General features: G+C 51.2%; 1 protein-coding gene across 5 annotated transcripts in view; it reads left to right on the forward strand.

The window, feature by feature from the left end:
• The window catches only part of DGKZ (diacylglycerol kinase zeta), a 94956-nt gene that overhangs the window by 42435 nt on the left and 32160 nt on the right, over window positions 1–20361 (forward strand). For 3 of the 5 annotated variants that reach the window (XM_019551252.1, XM_019551253.1, XM_019551254.1), the window contains 4 exons: window positions 11660–11768; window positions 13718–13813; window positions 15131–15208; window positions 15567–15623. In XM_019551252.1, the coding sequence (XP_019406797.1) occupies window positions 11660–11768; window positions 13718–13813; window positions 15131–15208; window positions 15567–15623 (340 nt within the window). Of the gene's footprint in view, window positions 1–9147; window positions 10030–11659; window positions 11769–13717; window positions 13814–15130; window positions 15209–15566; window positions 15624–20361 lie in introns of those variants that run through there. The other 2 variants (XM_019551249.1, XM_019551250.1) reach the window with 2 other exon arrangements.

Genomic DNA, 20361 nt, shown 5'->3' on the forward strand with positions numbered 1-20361 from the left:
TTACAAACTAGTCAGAGGGGAGCAGCAGGCAATGGGGGAGTCCCTGTTCCCCCGAGCACTACCAGGTGTGACTAGAAATACTGGTCACAAGCTGGCAGAGGGTAGATTCAGACCAGACATCAGGAGGCAGTACTTGACTGTCAAGGTGTCTAGGATCTGGAACCAACTTCCAAGCGAGGTGGTGCTGGCTCCTACCCTGGGGGTCTTTAAGAGGAGGCTAAATGAACACCTTGCCGGGGTCCTTTGACCCCAGTACTCTTTCCTGCCATGGCAGGGGGTCAGACTTTGATGATCTGCTCAGGTCCCTTCTGACCCTACAAACTATGAAACCACACCTAGTAGTGAACCCCCTCAGCTCCTTTGTTCTGCAGTTATTCCTCATTTTGCTTGTCAAGGCCAGAGGCCAGCGAGACCAAGAACCCCTGCTTTGTCAGCACCAGCGGTGGGACACACAGACCTGCTTCTATCTCACCAGCCACTCCCCTTTGCAGAATGGCAGATCAACTGCTTCTCATTGAGGGCCTCATCCTGAAAAGTGCTGAGCACCCTTTGAAAGCTTGATAAGCTTTTAGGAGCTGTTGAGAGCTCAGTGTGCCTGGTTTCTTCCTCTTGTGAGCAGCGGCCATTGCCTGTCAGATTATTTGTGCCCTGTCTGCAGCGGTGAATGGTAAGGAAGATCAAGCTGCATCACAACAAGGGGGAGAGTCAGCAGACAGGACAAGTGCTCTGCTGAACGTTAGTCCATACTCGGAAAACCCTGGTAGAATCCTCTTGCCCAAAGAGCTTCACCCCCTTTGCTAGGACTGCTGAGGGTGGGCCGCCCTGTGGGATCAATCGGTTGCACACTCAGAGGTGTGTGCATTTTATTCTTCATGTTCCCTGGCTTGGCCTGTCAGTTGACACCTTATTCTCAGACTGAGAATGGGCCCTTCAGTGGGCCCTTGTCCTCACTGAACAGCCCCATTAGGGAGTTTCTGGCTCTGTTACCTGGATGGTGGGTGACAGGTTACAGTTGGAGAAAAGTTCAGCTAGAAGCAAACCACACAGGGCTCAGATGCTCCCAGACAGCTGCTCCCTTCACAGGTGCATCGGACTGCCTGTACCATATCAAGTTCTTGGTCCAGCTTATCTGGTCCCTGCCACCGGCCACTAAATGATCCTTCATGGGGAAGTGCAATCACCCCCATGCACCTGGCTCACTGCAGAGCCGAACGTAGGGCTGACGGGAAGGGCGTGGATCACTCTTCATTGAACGTGTGAAGTAGTAAGTGGCAGAATCCAGCCCAGCTAAGGGGTGGGGAGGTTGGAGAGGAGGAAACTAGCAGCCAGGGCCTGTGAGCAGGAGTGGGGTGGCACAGCCAGCCTCTTGGCAGACAAGGAGTCAACTTAGCGCTGCACATGGGGGGGAGTAAGCTCGAGTGACTTCAGGATGAAGGAATAGCTGATTTCTGTGGAAACAGGAACTGCGGGGAAGCAGTGGAATGCGAACTGAGAGAGGCATTGGAGTGAATTCCTTGAACAAGCTCCCAGGCCTTGGCCTCAGGTCCCCGCAGTGTCCTGATGGTGAGGAGGCTGCAGGCATAATCCAGAGGTTTCACTGTCACTCAGGGAGGCTTATTAATAGCGCTTTTCTTTTTTGTGTGTTTCTGTGCTATGCAAGTCGGTTGTCCTTGCCAAAGAGAAATCCAATCTGCTAAACTCAAATGTGTTCATGTCATATGCTGTCAGCCCTGGCACCTCCTCACCCAGTCAGCATCTGCCAAGAGAGCATGGCTGCATGGGCACAAAACAGCAGCAGCATCAATGAGGGACTCTTGTCTCTGGGCAGTCAGGTGGAGTAATTCTTGTCAACTCTCTGCTGCTGTGCCCAGTTTTGGAAGGGATTCTTTCCAAATCAACCAGACAGAAGCTCAGTCCAGAGCAGGGAGGGGGCTGCAGGGGAGAAATTTTCCAGTCTGATGCACGGGAGTGCAGCTAAAGGTGATGGGAAGCACAGGGAATAACTTGGGCAATGGAAAAGTCCTGGAGATTGTGCAGGAAGACCTAGATGAACTGGTTGATCTCCATGTCTTTTCTGTTGCATCTAAACCTTGCAGGGATGTTGACCATATGCAGGTTAATGGGTTAGATTCCTGATGTTTTACCAGGCCACCCCCTGGGCCTCTACTCTTTAGGCTTACTCTCTGCAGGCCTAGTGTACCCCAGGCCTGCAATCAGCACCTCTCTTTTTTGTGTGCAGAAAACTTACGGGTCTGGGTTGGGAAACAACAGGCTCTTTGCGAGCTTACTTTTATCTCTCTCTACTTCTGAGTGAGTGAGTGAGAGGACTCTGTCATCTTGACTTTGCCAGCCTGTTTATTATGCAGGAGGCCCCAGCTGCCTTTTGTCGGGAAATAGTCCAGTTAGAAAAGCTCATCAGGGCCCTGATTGCAGTTTGTTAGTAGATCAAAGGCACCGCATTGTTCCTGCAGGGGGATTATAATAATGCAAAGCTGCTTGTAACAAGAGCCCAGGCGTGCAGTATCCCTGCCCCCTTCTCCTCCCTCACCCTGCCAGTGCCAGGATGTATCTCTTTATCTAAAGTGTCCAGAGTGACAAACCAAGGCAAGAGCATAGAAATCTGAGCACATGAGGCCAAGAGCTTTTGGGGCTCTAAACTCTGTAGAGACCAGTCAGTCTCAACCCATGTTCTCCTGGTTATTCCTGTCCCAGGCCTCCCCATGCACCACTTAGTCACAAGGACTCGAACATCCCCTGCTACTGCAGTTTCAGGTCCTCCCCTTACAAAGCTCTACCAGGACAACTTGGTTTTGCTCCCAAGCAGGCTCTGAAGCATCCACTATGGTGGTTTGGAAGACGAAATTCCAGTATAAATTGTTCCCTGCTGCCTGCCTCTTTCTGAAGTTCCCTGCAATCCCAGTTGCACGTGGGACTTCTCTTTGCATTTGGATCTGTGCTGCCACTGTGTTGCTCAGCTGCTACTATGTCTCTGCCACACATCCCTTCCTGAAAGTCCCCTTGCGGGTGCTGCCAATTACTGTGAGATCCCTCAGATTAAAAGGAGCCATGCTGCTTTAGAGACCCACTCACTCAAAGCTAAGGGGCCTCAGGTCTGTTTTCTTGTAAGAATGTAAACCTGAAAAAAAGGGAAATTGTGCAAATGAAAAACCATTCCCACCCACCTCGTTGTGGCACCCAAGCATTCACCTGCCACCAACACCCCAAGTGACCACATCAGTATGCAGATGTGCAGCTTCAACAGGCCAATCAGAATCATAGGGTATTTTTACATATGCTAGCACCACAGCACTGGGCACTTTGAAAAGTGCCTGGCGTTGTGTCACTTGCAGTTGTATAAGCAGCAAAATGTGCATCAGCACACAGAAAATGGTGGTGGTCTCCTTTTGAACAAAAATACAGAGAAGGTGTTTTACTTCAAAAGTGCACTGCTGCCATTTTCTCTGCGCTGACATGCATTTTGCTGCTTATGCAACTGCAAGCACTGCAGCACCATGTGCGTCAGCTTGTGTGCACCAGATCTCTAGTACATCCGGGAATGAAAATGTATGTGTATAAATGTCAATAGAAAATTAAGGTTGAAGGGACTTCAGGAGATCATCTAGTCCAACCCCCTGCTAAAAGTAGGACCATCCTCAACTAGATCATTCCAGCCAAGGCTTTGTCAAGCCGGGCTTTAAAAGCCTCCAGGGATGGAGATTCCACCACCTCTCTAGGTAACCTGTTGCAGTGCTTCACCACCCTCATAGCGAGAGAGTTTTTCCTAATATCTAACTTAAACCTCCCTTGCTGCAACATGAAACCATTGCTTCTTGTTTTGTCATCTTTCACAGCTGAAAACAGTCTAGCTCCATCATCTTTGGAGCCACCCTTCAGATAGTTAACGGGTGCTATCAAATCCCCTCTCAGTCTTCTTTTCTGCAGACTAAATAAGACCAGTTCATAGATTCATAAATGTTAGAGTCGGAAGGGACCTCAGTAGGTCATCAAGTCTGACCCCCTGCCCTGGGCAGGAAAGAGCGCTGGGGTCAGATGAGCCCAGGTAGGTGCTTGTCCAGTCTCTTCTTGAAGACCCCCAAGGCAGGAGAGAGCACCAACTCCCTTGGAAGCCCATTCCAGATTCTGGCAACCCTTACTATAAAGAAGTTCTTTCTAATGTCCAACCTGAATCTCTCTCCGTCAATTTGTGGTCATTGTTCCTGGTTACTCCAGGGAGTGGATGCCCTGATGCCCTCCCCTGATGAATTTATAGGCAGCCACAAGATCACCTCTTGGCCTTCTCTTGCGAAGGCTGAAGAGATCTAGGTCCCTCAGTCTCTCCTCACAGGGCCTTGCCTGCAGGCCATACGAGTGGCCGCCTCTGAACCCTCTCAAGATTCTCTGCATCCCTCTTGAAATGCAGTGCCCCAAACTGGATGCAATACTTCAGTTGTGGCCTGACCAGAGCTGCATAGATGGGAAGCATCACCTCCCTGGACCTGTTCATCGTGCATCTGCTAATGCATGATAAAGTGTGGTTAGCTTTGTTGATCAGTTCATCACATTGATGACTCATGTTCGTCTTGGAGTAGGTGACTTCAAAATTCCTTTCCGCTGCTGTGCTGCTGAGAAGGTCTTACCCCAGCCTGTAAGTGTGTTGGTGGTTCTTTTTGCCCAGGTGCAGCACTTTGCACTTGTCTTTGCTGAACTTCATCCTGTTTCATTCTTCCCAATTTTCCAACCTGTCCAGGTCTGCCTGGACCTGTTCCCTACTCTCTGGTGTGTGTTAACTTTGCCACAATTTGGTATCATCTGCAAACTTAGATAGGGTGCTCTCCGTGCCCTCATCCAAGTCACTGATGAAGACGTTGAATAGCACCGGTCCGAGGACCAAGGCTTGTGGGACTCCACTGCCCACATCTTTCCAGGTCAATATTGACCCATCCACCACCACTCTCTGGGTGCGATCCCTAAGCCAATTTGCCACCCACCTGACCATGTAATCATCTGCGTTACAGCCTGTCAGTTTATTTACGAGAACAGTTTCCTCACTCTCTCTTCATAAGTCATGTGCCCCAGCCCCCTCACCATTTTCATTGCTCTTCACTGGACTCTTTCCAACTTAGTCACATCCTTCTATAGTGGGGGACCCAAAATTAGACACAGTAAGATGGCCTGGTGGATAAAGCACTGCTAGGCACCTTACACTCACCCTACCATGAGTGCCATTTGTGGGGGAGCTGCAGTGAACTGTGGTAGAAGACTTTGGTATGGACACATGTACATTTGGAGCCATTTCCAAGCAGGTGGTATATTCTGATTGTTATGCATGAACAAACTGGGAAATATCAAATGTAGCAGAACTGCCCCAACTCTAACCCTGCTTTAGCCAGGGATAAAGTTGGAGCAGTTTTGTAACATTTTCATCCTTCTCAATGTGCCCACACAAAGCAAATAGAATGTAGCGCTGCTTTTTGAAATGGCTCCAAATATATATGTCCAAGCTCTGTCACACTGGTGACCAGCCTGCTGTATGCATGCCCCAAGTGTCATGGGAAGTCTGTGTGTGGGGCACACAACAGATCAAGGAGGGGACAGAGAGCAGAAGGAGCAGCAGATCAGGCAGAGGAAGGGAATTGGAGTGGCACTTAGGGATGGTGCAGAGCTAACTTGTAGCATGCCTGCCAAAAAAATTAACCAATATTGCCCTATCAGAAGACCCTCAGTGGAGGCAAGGCCCTTAGGTTTGCTTTCAGGTTAGCAGTAGTCTGGACCCCCAAGACACACCCCATAGAAGTGCAAAGCCTTCTGTATCTCATAACTCTGACTTCCATCCTGTAGCACTGTATTGCTTGCTAATGCAATGACCAACCTAATCCTGTTATTACAGTTCTTAGCATCCTCACCTACTGGTGGAAGAGGGGGCAAGAGAGCTAAGCACACACTCAAGATCTCTTACTTCTCAACAATACAAACTCTGTGTTGACTTTAAAACTAAAAACAAAACAAAACCCAGTTGACTAACTTATGTAGCACTAAACAGAGCCACACTCTGACATCTTGGGTCTGTATCCAAAATGAACAGGGCAGCAAAGGTCCTGTCTAACAAGTCTGCCTTCTTATATGGACCTGTTGCTGCAGGATCTAAGGCTGTGTAGTACCACACTGTTTTCAGTTCCTGGGAACATATTGAACTTCAGGTAAATACATAGAAGAGAGGAGGCAGCAAGACAGCAATGCGTGGCAGATGTTTGTCAGGTTGCCTAACTGCTGTGGTGGATGGCCATCCACCCATACCAAATTGTATTGCATCCTGTCAGGCCATACTAGGTATCTGAGGACAGTGATGATAGTAGGCTAGTGACTGAAGGCTGCTAGGGTGTTGGGTATGAAAGTTGGCATAGACTGTGATTCCCTTGCTTTGTTAGCACTTGTTTTTGTTGAGGAACCTTAATTCTGATATAATGAGGTTTTGCTTGTGAAGATTTCCTGGATTTTTTTATTTGTAAAAATGGCTGAAGGCAGGTTGAGCAGTAGGACAGAAAATCCATCTGGAGAATAGGCCTGTAGAGCTGTTCAAAGTATCTCCCTCCAAATTAAACCTTTGCATGTTAGTCAGAGTGCTTCAGCCAGTGCCTAAAACTTCTCTGCCAGCAGCTTTAAGCTGTTCACATGCAGCTGTGGTATCCTGGCAACCTGACAAGCTTTGAGTGTTGGGCAGAGAAAGCTTAAGAGTCATTTAAAGCTCTTTCCACCAGGAGCAGAACAGATGGGATTATTTTCCTCTCTCTGCTCAGCTCTGCTCCAGATCTCCTGGCTAGGCTCCATGCTCCTCAGGTCCTGGCAAGAACCTTCTTCCCCACCTTCTCTGCCCTCCCAGTGTTTTCCTTGTAAACTTTTGAGTGCTTAGCTTGTGATATATCTAGATTTAAGTGCATCTTACTTAAGTGCTTGAGTTTACAAGTAGGCAACTGGGATAAGGTAGCAAGAGGGGGAAGTAGTTGGGGAACAGTTGTGGGCAGGGGATCTTCCCAAGAGCAACAGGAAGGAAGCTGTTACCATACCTGCCTCTAGGAATCATAGGAAAGTAGGGCTGGAAGGGACCTCCAGAGGTCATCTATTCCAGCCCCTTGCATGATGCAGGATCATCCCTATCCAGACTATCGTATACAAATCAAATGTCTAACATATTAGGAGAACTACGTGGCCAACCCTGACACAACCACAAGAGGTAACACCTTAATCTGCCATGGATAAAAGCAGGGTCACTGTGGCAGCCAAATTTCTGCTGTGGCAAGGGTGTTGAAATGCACTTGAGAGATCCCAAGAAGAGGGCCATGCCCCCTGCTACAGAGGAAAGTAAAGAAAGTAAAAACCCCCCACAGTCTGTGCCAGTCTGGCAATGGGGTAAGCCAGGTCTGACCATGAGCAGAGGGGCAAGACCCTCTAGCCAGGAAGGAACACTGGTACACCCCAGTCAAAATCCCTGATCCTGGCTGCAGCTAACATCCAATGCTTCAAAGGAAGGCAAACTCCTCCCTCCTCTTACCTCCAACATGCATGTAGTAGCAGGAAGGGGAAAACATTCATTTCCTGCCTCATGTGGCAACCAAAAAAGCCCAGGAGCATGGGAAATACTGAAAGTAGAACATAGGCATAGTTGCACCTGATAATCCCTGACCTTGATAAATATACCATGGTCTTCTCTATGCAAGTGGAGCATGAAGTTCCCAGCTGTCTGTACTAAAGGCACCCAGCACTATGTCTCTGTCCCACCTTGCTCAAGGGAGGTTGTTGGTGAGCATGTCTCTGATTTAAAGGGAACCTGTGTCTGGTCCAGCATTTACACCTTAATTACAAAAGACAATCAGACCAAAACAATTCTTTCTGCAAAGCTCTATGCAGAGAGAGAATAATAGGAAGTAGCCGCAATCCCGTTGATGACCACAAGGGGGTGAGTGTGGCCTGCAGTTAGCCATTGAAACACTCCCTCTGCCTGAAGAAGGGTGTTTGTACCTGAAAATTTGCAAAGAACAATTGTATAACTATTTAGTTGGACTAATAAAAGATATCACATTTACCCAAGGAACCTTGTTAACCATTGAAACACTTCAGTGCCCTCCAGTGCTGGGAGCTAGGAGGTCAGTAACAGCTTGGGTCAATTTCTGAGAAGCAGGAAGTGAAAGTTTAGCTCAGAAGAAGAGCTAGAAGCACTCTGATCCTGTGAGGACAAGCACGGGACACAGAGGGGACTAGAAACTGAGTGATGCCACCCAATGCAGCACCCTGGACTGAGCTGAGGGAAGCACAGGCACCACCATAAAGGGGATGAGTGCATGGGCTCAATATTTGGCTCCTAACCTGAGCTTTGTGTAAGGGTTGGTGACTATCCCTTTGAGCCCTTGGCCTGCAGAGTCTCTCTGCAGCTATTTGTGTTCTCCTTGTCCAGCTGCTCCATGTGTCCTTTTAACCAGCAGGTGGTAGATTGAATATGTGCCCAGGCCCAGGCTGTCTGTATGTGCCAGTTTGCTCTGCTTGACTAGAGGAGCTCTGCATTTCACTGTGGAAAGCTGCCCTGGGAGTGTTCTCTGCGGCCTTTCTGACCAGCAGGACAGACTTGAGTGGGATCCCCTGTACAGACTCCTCTCTTCCAATGAGGGGTGGCATATGCTGTCTTGGACACCCGGGATGAGCAGCAGCTTAGCAGCCTGTAACCCATTTGTTGCTCTGGGGCATGTCTGGGACCTGCAGCCTGACTCCTTCCCAGTGCCATAGTTTTCCCAAACTGGGTCCAGGGGCAGAATCATGTCTCTGTTTAAATCTGAGCCCTGCTGTCTTGCACTAGGAGAGTGAGTAGCTTGTTGACCAGCTCCTCATATCTGCTGTCCTGTTCCCTAGATGGAGGCCTGACCATAGCTGTCACAACAACCTTCCCTCCTGTCCTCCCCAGAGCCAGGAGCCCACCAGGAGAGGGTACAAGATGGGAGCATCCTTAAGGGAACTCCTTTGTCTGTGGGTTGGGATTGTTGTCCTTGCTCTATCTTGAGCCCTTCCAGAGCTTTGTGGACATCTCCTCTGGCACATGAGGATATGTAGCCATGGCAGGAGGCCTTACACATCTAATTGCTGGTTTCTGTATTAACAGCCACAATTTGAGGTGTCCCCAGTCACTATGGAAACCTTTTTTAAAAGGCACTTCAGGAAGAAGGGGTGTTTGAGGTCCCGGCGTGCCAGCGTGGCAGTGCCCACTGGCAAGGTCCGGCGGCGCTCATTGGCGGGCCAGCCTTCTGCCTCACTGGCCCAGCACCGCTGTCGGTCCAGCACCCCGCTCCAGGGCCTCTCACTGTGCCTGGGCTCCTCCAGGAAGGGCAGCTCGAGCACCCGGCGCCGCTCCAGCACCACCCCCCCATGTGTCAGCCCCAGATTCTCAGTCCAGAAGAAGTATGGGGGCCAGATGCGTGCCATCGACACCCACCTCATGGGCCCCTCCATGCTACTGGCCAGCCTCATCCAAACGAGGGAGGAAGAGGAAGGGAAATGGTTGCCTTATGAGGAGGGCTCTGGATCCGAGTCACCCCAGGAGGGGCCAGAGGAGGAAGCCTACTGGGAAGAGACTGTCACCTCTGGATCTGAGGAAGCAGAGCAGGACAGGCATGAGCAGCAAGCTTTGCTTCCCTGGCAGACCTGGCCCCCTGTGCTACGCCCTCTTAGCGTGGGGCACCTCCTGCGTGCTCCACGCTACCTGCGCCGCAAGTCATCTCACCTCCTGCCTGCTGACGTGGTGTACAGCAAGGCAGCCTATGGGCTGTATGGGAGCTACCGGCGCCTCAGCCAGCCACGGCGCGCTAGCGAGGTCCTCACGCTGGGTGTGCTGCTCCCACAAGGCAGAGCCCAGCTGGCCACCAAGAGACAGAGGGTTCTCTCCGAAGGCATGCCACCGGCGTCAGCAGCCCCACACGAATGTTTGGGAGCAGAGCCTGCCTATGGCCCCTGTACTGGTGCCTCCCCTGAAAGCTGGAGCCCTTTGCTGCTGTATGTATGGTGTTCCCAGAGGAGCAGCATTCAGGGGGCTGTCCAGGCAGGGGGTGGGGGATGAGTGATACACAGTGCGGCAAGATTGGAGTAGGGAAGGTGGGAGTGAGGCTGATAGTGGCATGATGTACCAAATACTAAGTGGAGGGAGGGGGCTGGGGTTTCAAGCTCCCATGGGTCTCACCTAACAGACCCCGTGCTCAGTCCTTTCAGCTCTCAGTGCATTTGTAGATGCAACATTTTGGAGATTGGCTATGACCAAGCAGAGGCCAAGGAGCTGACATCTCCTTTTCCCTCTTTCTGAATTGAGAGTCACAGGCCAGAGGAGACAAGTTTTTGTCCACCCCTTGCACCAAAGCCAGAAACTGAGGGGTGTGAACTGGTGATTAGAGGAGGGCATTTGATGGAGAGAGAGGAAAATGCTTCTGAGCTGGGAGAGGGATAGAGATATGGCTGGAGTCTGGAGCTGACTTGCTCTGCAGGGCCCATGTGGCTGCACAGTGCTTCTCCCCACAGCTGATGGGAATGGCACTCCCATGGCTGAACAATTCCAACCCTGTGTCATGTTCTTGGCCTCAGCTGAGCGGCTGCCCTGCTCTACCCAGGTGCTGCCTCAGCCTCAAGAAGGTAACTGCCCTCAAGCACCTGACCTGCAGGCAGAAAGCCCCTTATGAGCCAGGGCCTGCAGGCAGCCACCCAACTTCTTCTGGCTCTTGATTCTCCACCAACATGTGACACTCAAGTGAGGTGGTATCCCAGGGTGTCTGATGAGTCTTCACTCCTGGGAGCTTCCTGGCTTCTGCTGGGGCAAGTCTAAGATTCCTAGCTTTATAGTGGAAGGTATCACAGGTGGTGGATAGTCAGCTTTGGGACTAATCCAACACCTCTGGATCTAGAGGCTGGGTTCTCTGTTGTCTGCGCTAATGCCAGCTTTGTTAACTTAAAGTAGGGGTGTCAAAGATATGGCTCATGGGCTGGATCTGGCCCACAGAGCCCCATCATCCAGCCCCTGGTGCTGCCCCTGGGTCTTGCATGCAGGACCTGGGCTGCTCTCACATGTACCAGCCAGCCCAGGGCACATGCTGCACATGGCGCCTGCCCCAGCCAGTCCAATACTGTGCTGCATGAGGTGCTTGCCCCAAACTGGCTGGAGTGGGCACTGAGTGCGGCGCAGGTCCCAGAGCAGCAATGTGGTGAGGGTTCTTTGGGCCAAATCCAGCCCATGGACCAGCCTTGCACCACTCACCCAGCCTGAGAGACCAGATGACTTCGATACACCTGGCTTAAAGCCTACAGCAGATCCATAAGCTGCCTTCTGTGACAGCCAGCACTAGAGGGAAGAAGGAAGCCACAGGTGCATGGTTGGGAAAGGGTTCCACATGGGCTTCCAGATCCCAGCACCTTCAGCAAACCCTGTGTTGATGGGTGGCTGGGGAGGGTGGTATTGTCCAGCCTCTAATTCCGGGGTACTCAGCATCGTTTCTGGGCCCTCTGCTGGGAGTAGTGCTAAGGGCTAATGCTCTACCCCATCCACCTCCAGCAGTGCTTACCCAACTGAGGATCCATGCAGTACCTTACACAAGTCCACCTTCCAATGCACTGTTACAGCCACCCTTCCCTTGTCTTCCAGGAAAGCCATAGCCAAGTCTGGCCTCCAGCACATGGTCGCACAGCCAAGCCCCGCACTTGCCTTGAGAAGTGACCCAGAGAGGCAGATCCGCAGCACTGTGGACTGGAGCGTAAGTTGTGTTTCATGTTGCATGCAGTTGATTGAGGTTCTGTATTACTGCATTAGGCTTATGGCCTTGCCAGCGAGGAGAGCAGGAGGGACATGAGTCAGTGCTGGTGGCTTCTGTTTTGGCACATTTGTAGCCTCGCTAGCTACCAGCCCTTGGGTGCCAGGAAAAACGGGGCAGCATGCTCATTTCCCCAGAAGACAGGTGTGACTACTTGGAGAGTGGAAATTGGGTTCTAGAGCAGGGAATGGAAGTCACCACTTTCTCCTCACCCGAGATATACATGCCCCTTTGCACAGGCAGCTTCAAGCTGGTTTCAGGCCTTGTCCTTTTGAGTTCTCCTATCCTGGAGCAGGAAGGGGACAGCCCCTCTACACATGCTCTGCTCTGGGGTACTCAGTCCTATTGGAATTGTGTTCAGAAGCAGTGAGCTCACCTGGGTGCTGTAGAGCTGGTTCCAAAAGGAGGAGAAGCAGTCAGAGGGTGAATTGATTGCTCTGTGAAGACAGCTGTCCATTTCGAATTGGCACTAAGGCCACTTTTATACCATTTCAATTTAGGGATTTCCATCACTGTTACGGTGAGGGGTCCAATCCTTTTTATTCCCTTCCTGTGGGCCCTGTGGCTGCAGGGGACAAGCTGCCAGTGGGCTGAGCAGCCTGAGTGGGCTGCTAGTGAATGGGTGCTACCACTATGGAGGGAAGGTCTGATGCCCCCCACAATTCAGGTCCCACCAGCTGCTCACTCACCCTGTAGCCACAGGAGAGGCGAGCAGGCTTCACCGGGAAAAAGGATCAGGCCCCTTGCCACTTTTTTTTTTTCCTTCAGTGGAGCTTGCCCATGCGAGCTACCACTGGGGGACACAGCCCCTGAGCTGGGGGGGTGAGGCTGGGCCTTCCCTCTGGGGCAGTGGCACTCCCTGGGGGTGCTAGATGCATGGGTGCCGCTCCATTTTGCAGGCAGCACCTGCCAGATCCAACTCTTCCCTGAACCCACATGGGGCACAGTGCCCAGCAGGATCCCAGTGCATGGGCTTGGGGAAGAGTTGGACCCGGTGAGTGCTGCCTACAAGCTAGGGCAGCACCCACACAGCTAGCACCCTGCCTGAGTGGCTCTGGGGGGTGTCACTGCCGTGGAAGGAAGAACCAGGCTCTCCGCAGCACGGAGCCTGCCTGTTTCTCTTGCATCCAGGGGGTGAGCTGCTGGTGGGCCCTGAGCTGTGGGGAGCCCTGGGCTTTCCCCCTGGGGCCATTTGGGTGGGTGGCTAGTGGGTGGGTGCTGCTTCAGCTCGAGGGCAGCACCCAGTGCAATTCAGCTGTTCCCTAATGCCCTGAGCCCAAGCTGAGGCAGCATCCACCTGCTGGCAGCTTGAGGCTGCAACATTACAAATAGCTACATTGCAAACTAAACTACTTGCAACACAGCAAACTCATTTAAATCATTAAAAAAACCCTGCACATGTACAGTGTGACACAATTAAAACACAAAAACAGCCCATTTTTGTTATGTGTACAAGCACCCTAAGTGGGATACAGCAGTCCACCAGCCACTAAAGGGAGAACAGGGCAGTCCCTGGCAGTTAGGTGTGTTTGCCCAGCAGTGCCCAGGAGCCACATTGTTTGGGACACTTTGCAGACAGGCTGCATTAAATCATGCAAACTGCTGTATGGAGCGGTCCTACCCTCAGTCTTCAGAGAGAGATTACACACTCTCCTGGGGCTTTGCTATATCTGGGCCAGTTGTGAGCTCTGAGAGGGTTTTGATTTCTTTCTGAAAGTCGGGGTCTCCGTGCACCCTACGATCACAGTGCCTGATCCTTAGGCTCTTGCGTCTGACTGTCACAAGCAGGATGCCTTGAAGACAATGGGTCCTGAGCAGTGTTGGGACCCTTTCAGTCCCTGAGATCAGCACAGTGCTCCTCCCTCAGGATAGTATTGTCTTATGCCTTTCAGGAGACTGCGGTCTATGGGGAACACATCTGGTTTGAGACCAATGCATCTGGGGATTTCTGCTATGTGGGGGAACAGAACTGTGTGGCCAAGATGCTGGTAAGTTAGCCTCAGGTAACCAGTGGTCAGCCCTGTTTCCTTTGGGGAGGAGACTTAGTGCCACCTAGAACCCCTGGAATTCCTCTCTGCACAGCAGTTTAGGGCTAGAGGTGATTGAGGGTTGAGCAAAGAAAAGACTAATGCTTATGGGAGAGGGAGTGTGGTCCCCTCCAGACTCTGCCTGATGCTGAGGCTGCATCAGGGCTGGAACTTCATAGCAGGTGTGTGGCCTTCTGCAATCTGTTAGGGGTGGCTTTATCAGGCAGAAGTATTTACTGGGAGGGGCTCCTGTGATCTCAGACACCCCAAAGAGGGAACTGTTTCCACAATTTCTCCTGAAGGACCCCACGACAAAAGAGCAAGCCAGGAAATGGAACTCCAGGCATCCACTTCTGTGACCTCAGAAGCTGGGCTGCCCACAGGGACGTACCTCTCTGAGGGTGAGGTTGCACATTCCATTTGGACCATACTAAGAGCACTTGAAACATAAGCATTTGCATGTTAAAGTTCATGAACTTGTGCCAAGTGCCCTTGAGTATCTCAAAATTATACCAGTTCAGGTGAGGGTTAACTCTGGGTTGCTATGGTTAGGGTGGCTTCACAGCAGTAAAATAAGCAAGTTAGTCTTCTAGCATCCCAGGATGCACTGCTCCAAGCCCCCTTTGCACATCCTCCCCCAGCAGCAGGGATAGAGCTTAGATGTTCTGGCTCTGGCCAGCCCTCCAGGGGTGAGTCAGAACTGTGCAGACAAACAGTGATATTAATCCTTAACGTGCAAGGGCTCACAGCATATTCTAGATTTAACACTGTTTATCATTCCAAAGATTTGGCATGGACTAAGTGTAACATGTTGCTTCACTCTGCATTCAGGTGAGATTCAGCCCAGGGTGCTGGGGGTAGAGATCTTATCTTCCCAGTAGCTGATCATTGGCTCATGTACCATGAGCCTGAGGTCTCGACCTGTTCTCAGTGAGCATTGCCAGGTAGTGCTAATTGGACCCTTGTGGCAGTTTTGGGAGATGCGTAGGATTGGCTGGCCAGTGGGGTGTCTCCTCCCCTTTTGCCACAGAGGAGGCTGCTTCAGGGCAAGGCTGAGGCAGGTTGGTGGAGGAAGGCTGTTTAGACCAGGGGAGGCTCTTGCCTAGTGTGAGTTCAGGTCCATGCTCATTCCTCCATCTGGCTTCCCCTACTGCAGAACATAGAGATGTTCACGCTTGGGAGCTCCCCCAGGGCATGGGCTGGAGATCTCAGATTTCCTGACTGGTAAATCAGTAGCAATATGAATGGCTAGCTCTTTTTTTTTTCTGTCTGTCCCAGCAAAAGCCTCTGACCAGGCGCAAATGCGCAGCCTGCAAGATTGTGGTGCACACACCCTGCATAGAGCAGCTGGAGAAAGTGAGTAAAGCACACTACAGCCTGTTTTTGGATCTGAAAAGCTGGGGCAGCCCCTCTGTGGTCAGCCTGCTCTCTGGCATGAGCTCTGAATGCTGCAGTTACTGGAAGCTGTGTACTGTCCTATGAGGGAGATACCCCACTCCACTGCCCCTTCAGAAGGCGGCAGACTGCTTGCAGGTCTCTGTACACTTTAGTCCCCTAGTGCAAATTCTTTTACTGGGGAGTGAGTTGGGGCATCTCCAATAAGCAGCACCTGTCCTAGGAAGCCCCAGGACCTGCCACATCAAACTAGACCTTAGTAGGTTCCCTTCAGATGATGCTTTCACTGATGCCTTGCTTGTGTGCATTAAATCTGCAGATAAATTTCCGCTGCAAACCTTCCTTCAGGGAGTCAGGATCGAGGAATGTTCGGGAGGTGAGAGGCTCTGTGGAGCTACTTCTAGTGTTTGCCAGGGGGAGATCCTCTACCCCTTTCCCATTTAGTGGCAAAGGGCTTGAGGAATGAGGGAGGGAATGGGCAGGGCAAGACTTGGCTTGGTTTGTTGTGGAGATCTCAGAAAGACTGGCTTCTGTCTGCTGTGGGCAGGGGCTCAGACTTTGTGTTCCCCTTGAAATGCCAAGAGCTCTGGAACTGGAGGGGCATCATGTGGGCTGGTTCTGTGAAATAAAGCCAGAAAGAGTTGTTGTAAGTGATGGGAGGAACTCACGCTCCTTACAGTGGGACCTGCCACTACCCAGGCAGCTGCTGACCAGCACTCTGAACTTCCTGGGCCAGAGACATGTTTCCTGGGAGGAATGTCAGCCTGCCCAGTGCTGCCTTTGAGTGAATGAAAAAGAGCATGGCTGATGGTTGGACTCTTTCAAGCCTCTAAGGGAGTCCTGTGGTGTTTAGGGGGAAGTGTTATGTCCAGTCTTGCTTTATTGCCCTCCAGGCTGTGTCCAGTAGTAATTCACACTGGTGCCAGAGAAGTGCCCGCTTAGTGCCACTTACAGAGGAAAAACAAATGCACCCTCTGGAGAGTTCTCCTGCCATCCTCAGCACCACTGGAGTAAGGCTAGTGAGAGTACCCTGTGCCTTTCCTAGGGAGAAGCTTTCTCAGGTGCTTAGGGGACTGGATAGGGTCTACACCAGCTAGACATGGGGCAAACCAAAACAGCCGGCATCTCCAAGGGAGATTTTGATAAGATGTGGACCTAGGGTCTCCCTGGGGGAGCTACACAGTGAGGGTTCACCTGAGCAGCACTGTGCTAGCTGTTAAGATGGAAGCAAAGCTTAGAATCTGTTCTCTGGAGACTCTAAAGAGAGCCTAGCCCAACCAACTTGGAAAGTGCCCATTGTTACAGTACCTGGGACCGTTACCTCCAGGAACTACCTTATCAGTTGTAAGCAAGAAGTAAAGCTAGACCCCTGAAGGTGCTGTAAAGAAAGTACCTTCCAACCACTGAACCACTTTGCAATAGAATACAGAACTAGGAGTACCACATAAAGTACCCAGGAGTACTTGTTAATGATGCTCATACCTCTGGCCCCTCAGGCCACATGGATGGTATGGGGTGGTCCACAGTGCAGAATGGGCCCCAGCCACCCCTGTGTGCTGGGATTGGGCTCTAGTGCCCTGCATCACCGCCTCCTGGAGCCCAATCCTGGCTGGGTGGGGGCCAGCCAGAGGCAGTGCTAGGCCCTGGGGCCTGATTCTGCCTGGACAGAGATGGCATGGGGGCACACCACCCCTGCCTGGCTAGGATCAGGCTCTGCAGTTTCAGCACCCCCATCTGGCCCCCACACACCAGGATCGGGCCCTGCTCTGTCCTGTGTTCCCAATCTAGCATGCAGGGGCACAACCCACAGGGCTCCCCCTGAATCTGTGTGGAGCCCTGCAGGTTGAACAACATGGCATCAGGGACTGGATGTGTCCTGTGAGTCAGGGGTTGAGGAAACATCCAGCTGTTTGGTGGTGAACTGCATCCTCACCACAATTGTGACAGGGCACAAAGCACACTGAGGAACAATAAGCAAACATAAGGTCATGCAGGCCTATTTTCCCCTTCCCATTGTATCTCAATAGCTGCTGAGTGGAGAGCAGGGAAGTAGTGCTGCTGTTCTGTGCAGTGACCTCAGGCTCCCCCAGCAGTGATACCCCCTCTTCTCTGAGTGAGGAAGACAAAGGAGAGAAGAATATGGTGTGTGTGCGCATGTCTCTGTCTGTCTGTCTGTCTGTCTGTCTGTCTGTCTGTCTGTCTGTCTGTCTGTCTGTCTGTCTGTCTGTCTGTCTGTCTGTCTCTTTCTCTTAAAAGTTTGAAGGAACATATTGCCCCTACCCAAATCAGCCCCCTGGCTGGGATGATGGAAGTCCCTCAGCAGTCATTAAGCACTAGCATTGTGCCTGGCTGCACTCAGACCGTGGAATGAGTCATCCCTGCCCCACAGGGCTTTTGGCTCACGAGCTGACACAGAGATGCTGGATGTGTGTGTGATGGGCTAGCTGGCACTGACCTAGCTCAGGGGTTTTGAAAGGGCAAAAGATGATTGGAGGACTTGGGATTCCCTTTCCTCACCAATCAGGCCCCAGAGACCCCTCCTCCCCCACCCCCAATTCCTGATTGGCCCCTTGGATCACCTGGAGGGGGATAAAAGGGCAGCGTGGGATGACTCAGGGGAGAGACCAGTGAGGGACAACAAGGAAGGAGCTTCACAGAGCTGGCAAGAGCTTGGCCAGCGGGGCAGGAGCAGTGCCCTGGAAGAGCCTGAAAGAGCAGGACCTGCAGGCAGCAGTGGGACCCTCAGCAGTGTGGCATGCGGCCAGCAGGAGAGGCTCCTCACTGGTCTCCAGGATCCCCAAGGAGAGGCTGCAGCCAGCAGAAGAGGCTCCCCCCGCTCCAGGAAGGATCTGAGCAGTGACCTGAGAGGTTCCCAGCTCTGCTTCCAGCTCCTCCAATCAGAGGCCAGGCAGCTCCATGTGGGCCCGGGGCTCCGGGAAGGTCAAGACCCCTAGCAGGCTGGAGCAGTGCCACCAGCAGTGGCTGTGTGGCAGTGTTCCTGCCTACTACATGGGAGATTTGGATTCAAGTCCCAAATGAGGTGACTTGGGGTGAGTGAGATAACAAGAAGTAGATCTTCTTGCAGTGGAAAGGGACCATTGTGGTTTTCCCCCTCCAGGTACCAAGGCCCTATATTTCCTTGTCATTTGACATTTTGCATTTTGTGCCTTTTTATATTTTACCAACCAGTATTGTTTGTTCTGCTGTTTGTTTTATATTTTGTTAACCCTGTTTTTTGTCAGTGATTGTAAGTGTCTAATCTTTGTTGAATCCTGCCTCCTTGGGGCATTGTAGTGTCCACTATACCCTCTGCTTTATGCCTGTTATATTCCCAGTATTAAAAGGTATATGGTTAAGTCCCCAATGGTGGTCTGGCTCTGCTCTATAGGGGGAGGAGAGTCCCTACATCTCCCACAGCGCTTGTGCACCTGCTTTGATCCCTTCAATTGGAGAGGGGGTGCCTCTTGGAGTACCGCCCAGGTTACATGTGCAAGTGACCTGGCTCCCAGCATTCCCAGAGTGAGGAGGCATCAGCTATAGCAGTGCTCATTGGCGAACTGTCAGCTTGTGTGGATGTGGTGCTACCCGTGATTGGGAGTGGGGTGGGGTGGACAACCCAGGAGAATGGGGTGAGCATGATGGTTATGTGGAGCTGTGTGCGTCTTCCCAACAAGCACCACAAGTTTGGCAATGTTGAGTTTTTGCCTTCTTCATCCGTGCTCAAGATTGCAAACCCCTCTAGTGCTCTCCTTGTCATGAACTGGGCTGGGCATCTGTTTTTCCCACTGGGGATTTTCATACTTCCTTTGATATCTTTATTCAGGTTTCTTGTTGCTGTTATGCGCCTGTTCAGAGGCACTAACAGGCTTTTGGCAGAGATGCGGTTTGTGGTAAGAGGAACAGTTCAGACTTGCTGCAGTCCTCTTCCATTTATTCATCTTAATTGTGTGTGCCTCAGTGCTGGCCTGTGCAGAAAGTTCAGCCTCTCTAGTTTGTCTACTGCCCGCCCTCTGGATTTCCCTGTTTTGCACACTGGTGCCCATTTCCTTCTCTGGGAGAGGAGCTTTGGTGATCCACACATGTGAATGGTACTCTTGCTGCAGGATTGAAGGGGAACTGCATCCCCATTCTGGAGAATAGACTGTCTATCCTAGGAGTGCTTGGGTTAACCTGGCTGCAGACAAGTTCCTTAGGAACATAACTGTCAGGTGCTGTCCTGAGTGAGGACTAGTCAGCACACACAAGCTGCCTCAGTTTACATTGTTACTAGTTATGTCAGTGTAACTTGTGTATGCCGATTTAAGTACATCTGTTTAGAATCACACAATAGCCAGCTAAAGCAGTATAAGCTGGGTTTATCTGGTAGGGATGGGAAGAAGAAGTGTGGGTTGGTTTAACTAAATCAGCATTCTGTATTGTTCTGGCTTCAAGTCAGTCTCATGTGTAAGTCAACCTCACATTTTCAGGTTCTGTTTTAAGAAAAATAGCTTTTTCCCTGACTATGACAATGTTCTATGTAAACATGTTACATGTTTCTGCAAGTGTCAACTGAAAAATAGCAGGATGATTGCCTGATTATGGAGGCCTGGTTGTAGGCCAGTGCTACATAGAAGCTGAGCATGGTTATTATGGTTCTTTTTGAGCTATAAAAAAAAGTTTGAGTTGTGCATAGAACAGTTTGGCAGAGGACACATTCGGTTGTATCAGCCCAACCTGACCATAGGCAGTAACTGGCTGCTGCCTTCATTCCATTTGCTTTTGAAACTGAAAACCAGATATTAGTTGAGATGCTGCAAGAAACAATGGTTATTTAGTTAAACTCAGCTCTAATGTAGTACAGCAGTGTTCCAGGCATGGGTTTCTTCTGAGGATTATTAAGATTCAGGGTAAAGTGCAAGGGCCCTCGCATCTCTCAGAGATCTTTGTGTGGGCCCTTGTCTTCTGTGGCCTGGCCCGGAGCTGAGTGCTGATTGAGGTGAACCTCTTCATGGCTGTTTTGGGAAGTTCATAGGGACTCCTGCATTCCCCCCTCAAAGCTAAAGAAAATACAAGGGAGAAATGATCTGGGTGCTGGCCTAAGAGAGTACTGACTAGGTCCTGTGTGTACATCTCTC

Source organism: Crocodylus porosus, unplaced genomic scaffold (genome assembly GCF_001723895.1).
Source record: "Crocodylus porosus isolate Cpor-Errol unplaced genomic scaffold, CroPor_comp1, whole genome shotgun sequence".
Taxonomy (NCBI): domain Eukaryota; kingdom Metazoa; phylum Chordata; order Crocodylia; family Crocodylidae; genus Crocodylus; species Crocodylus porosus.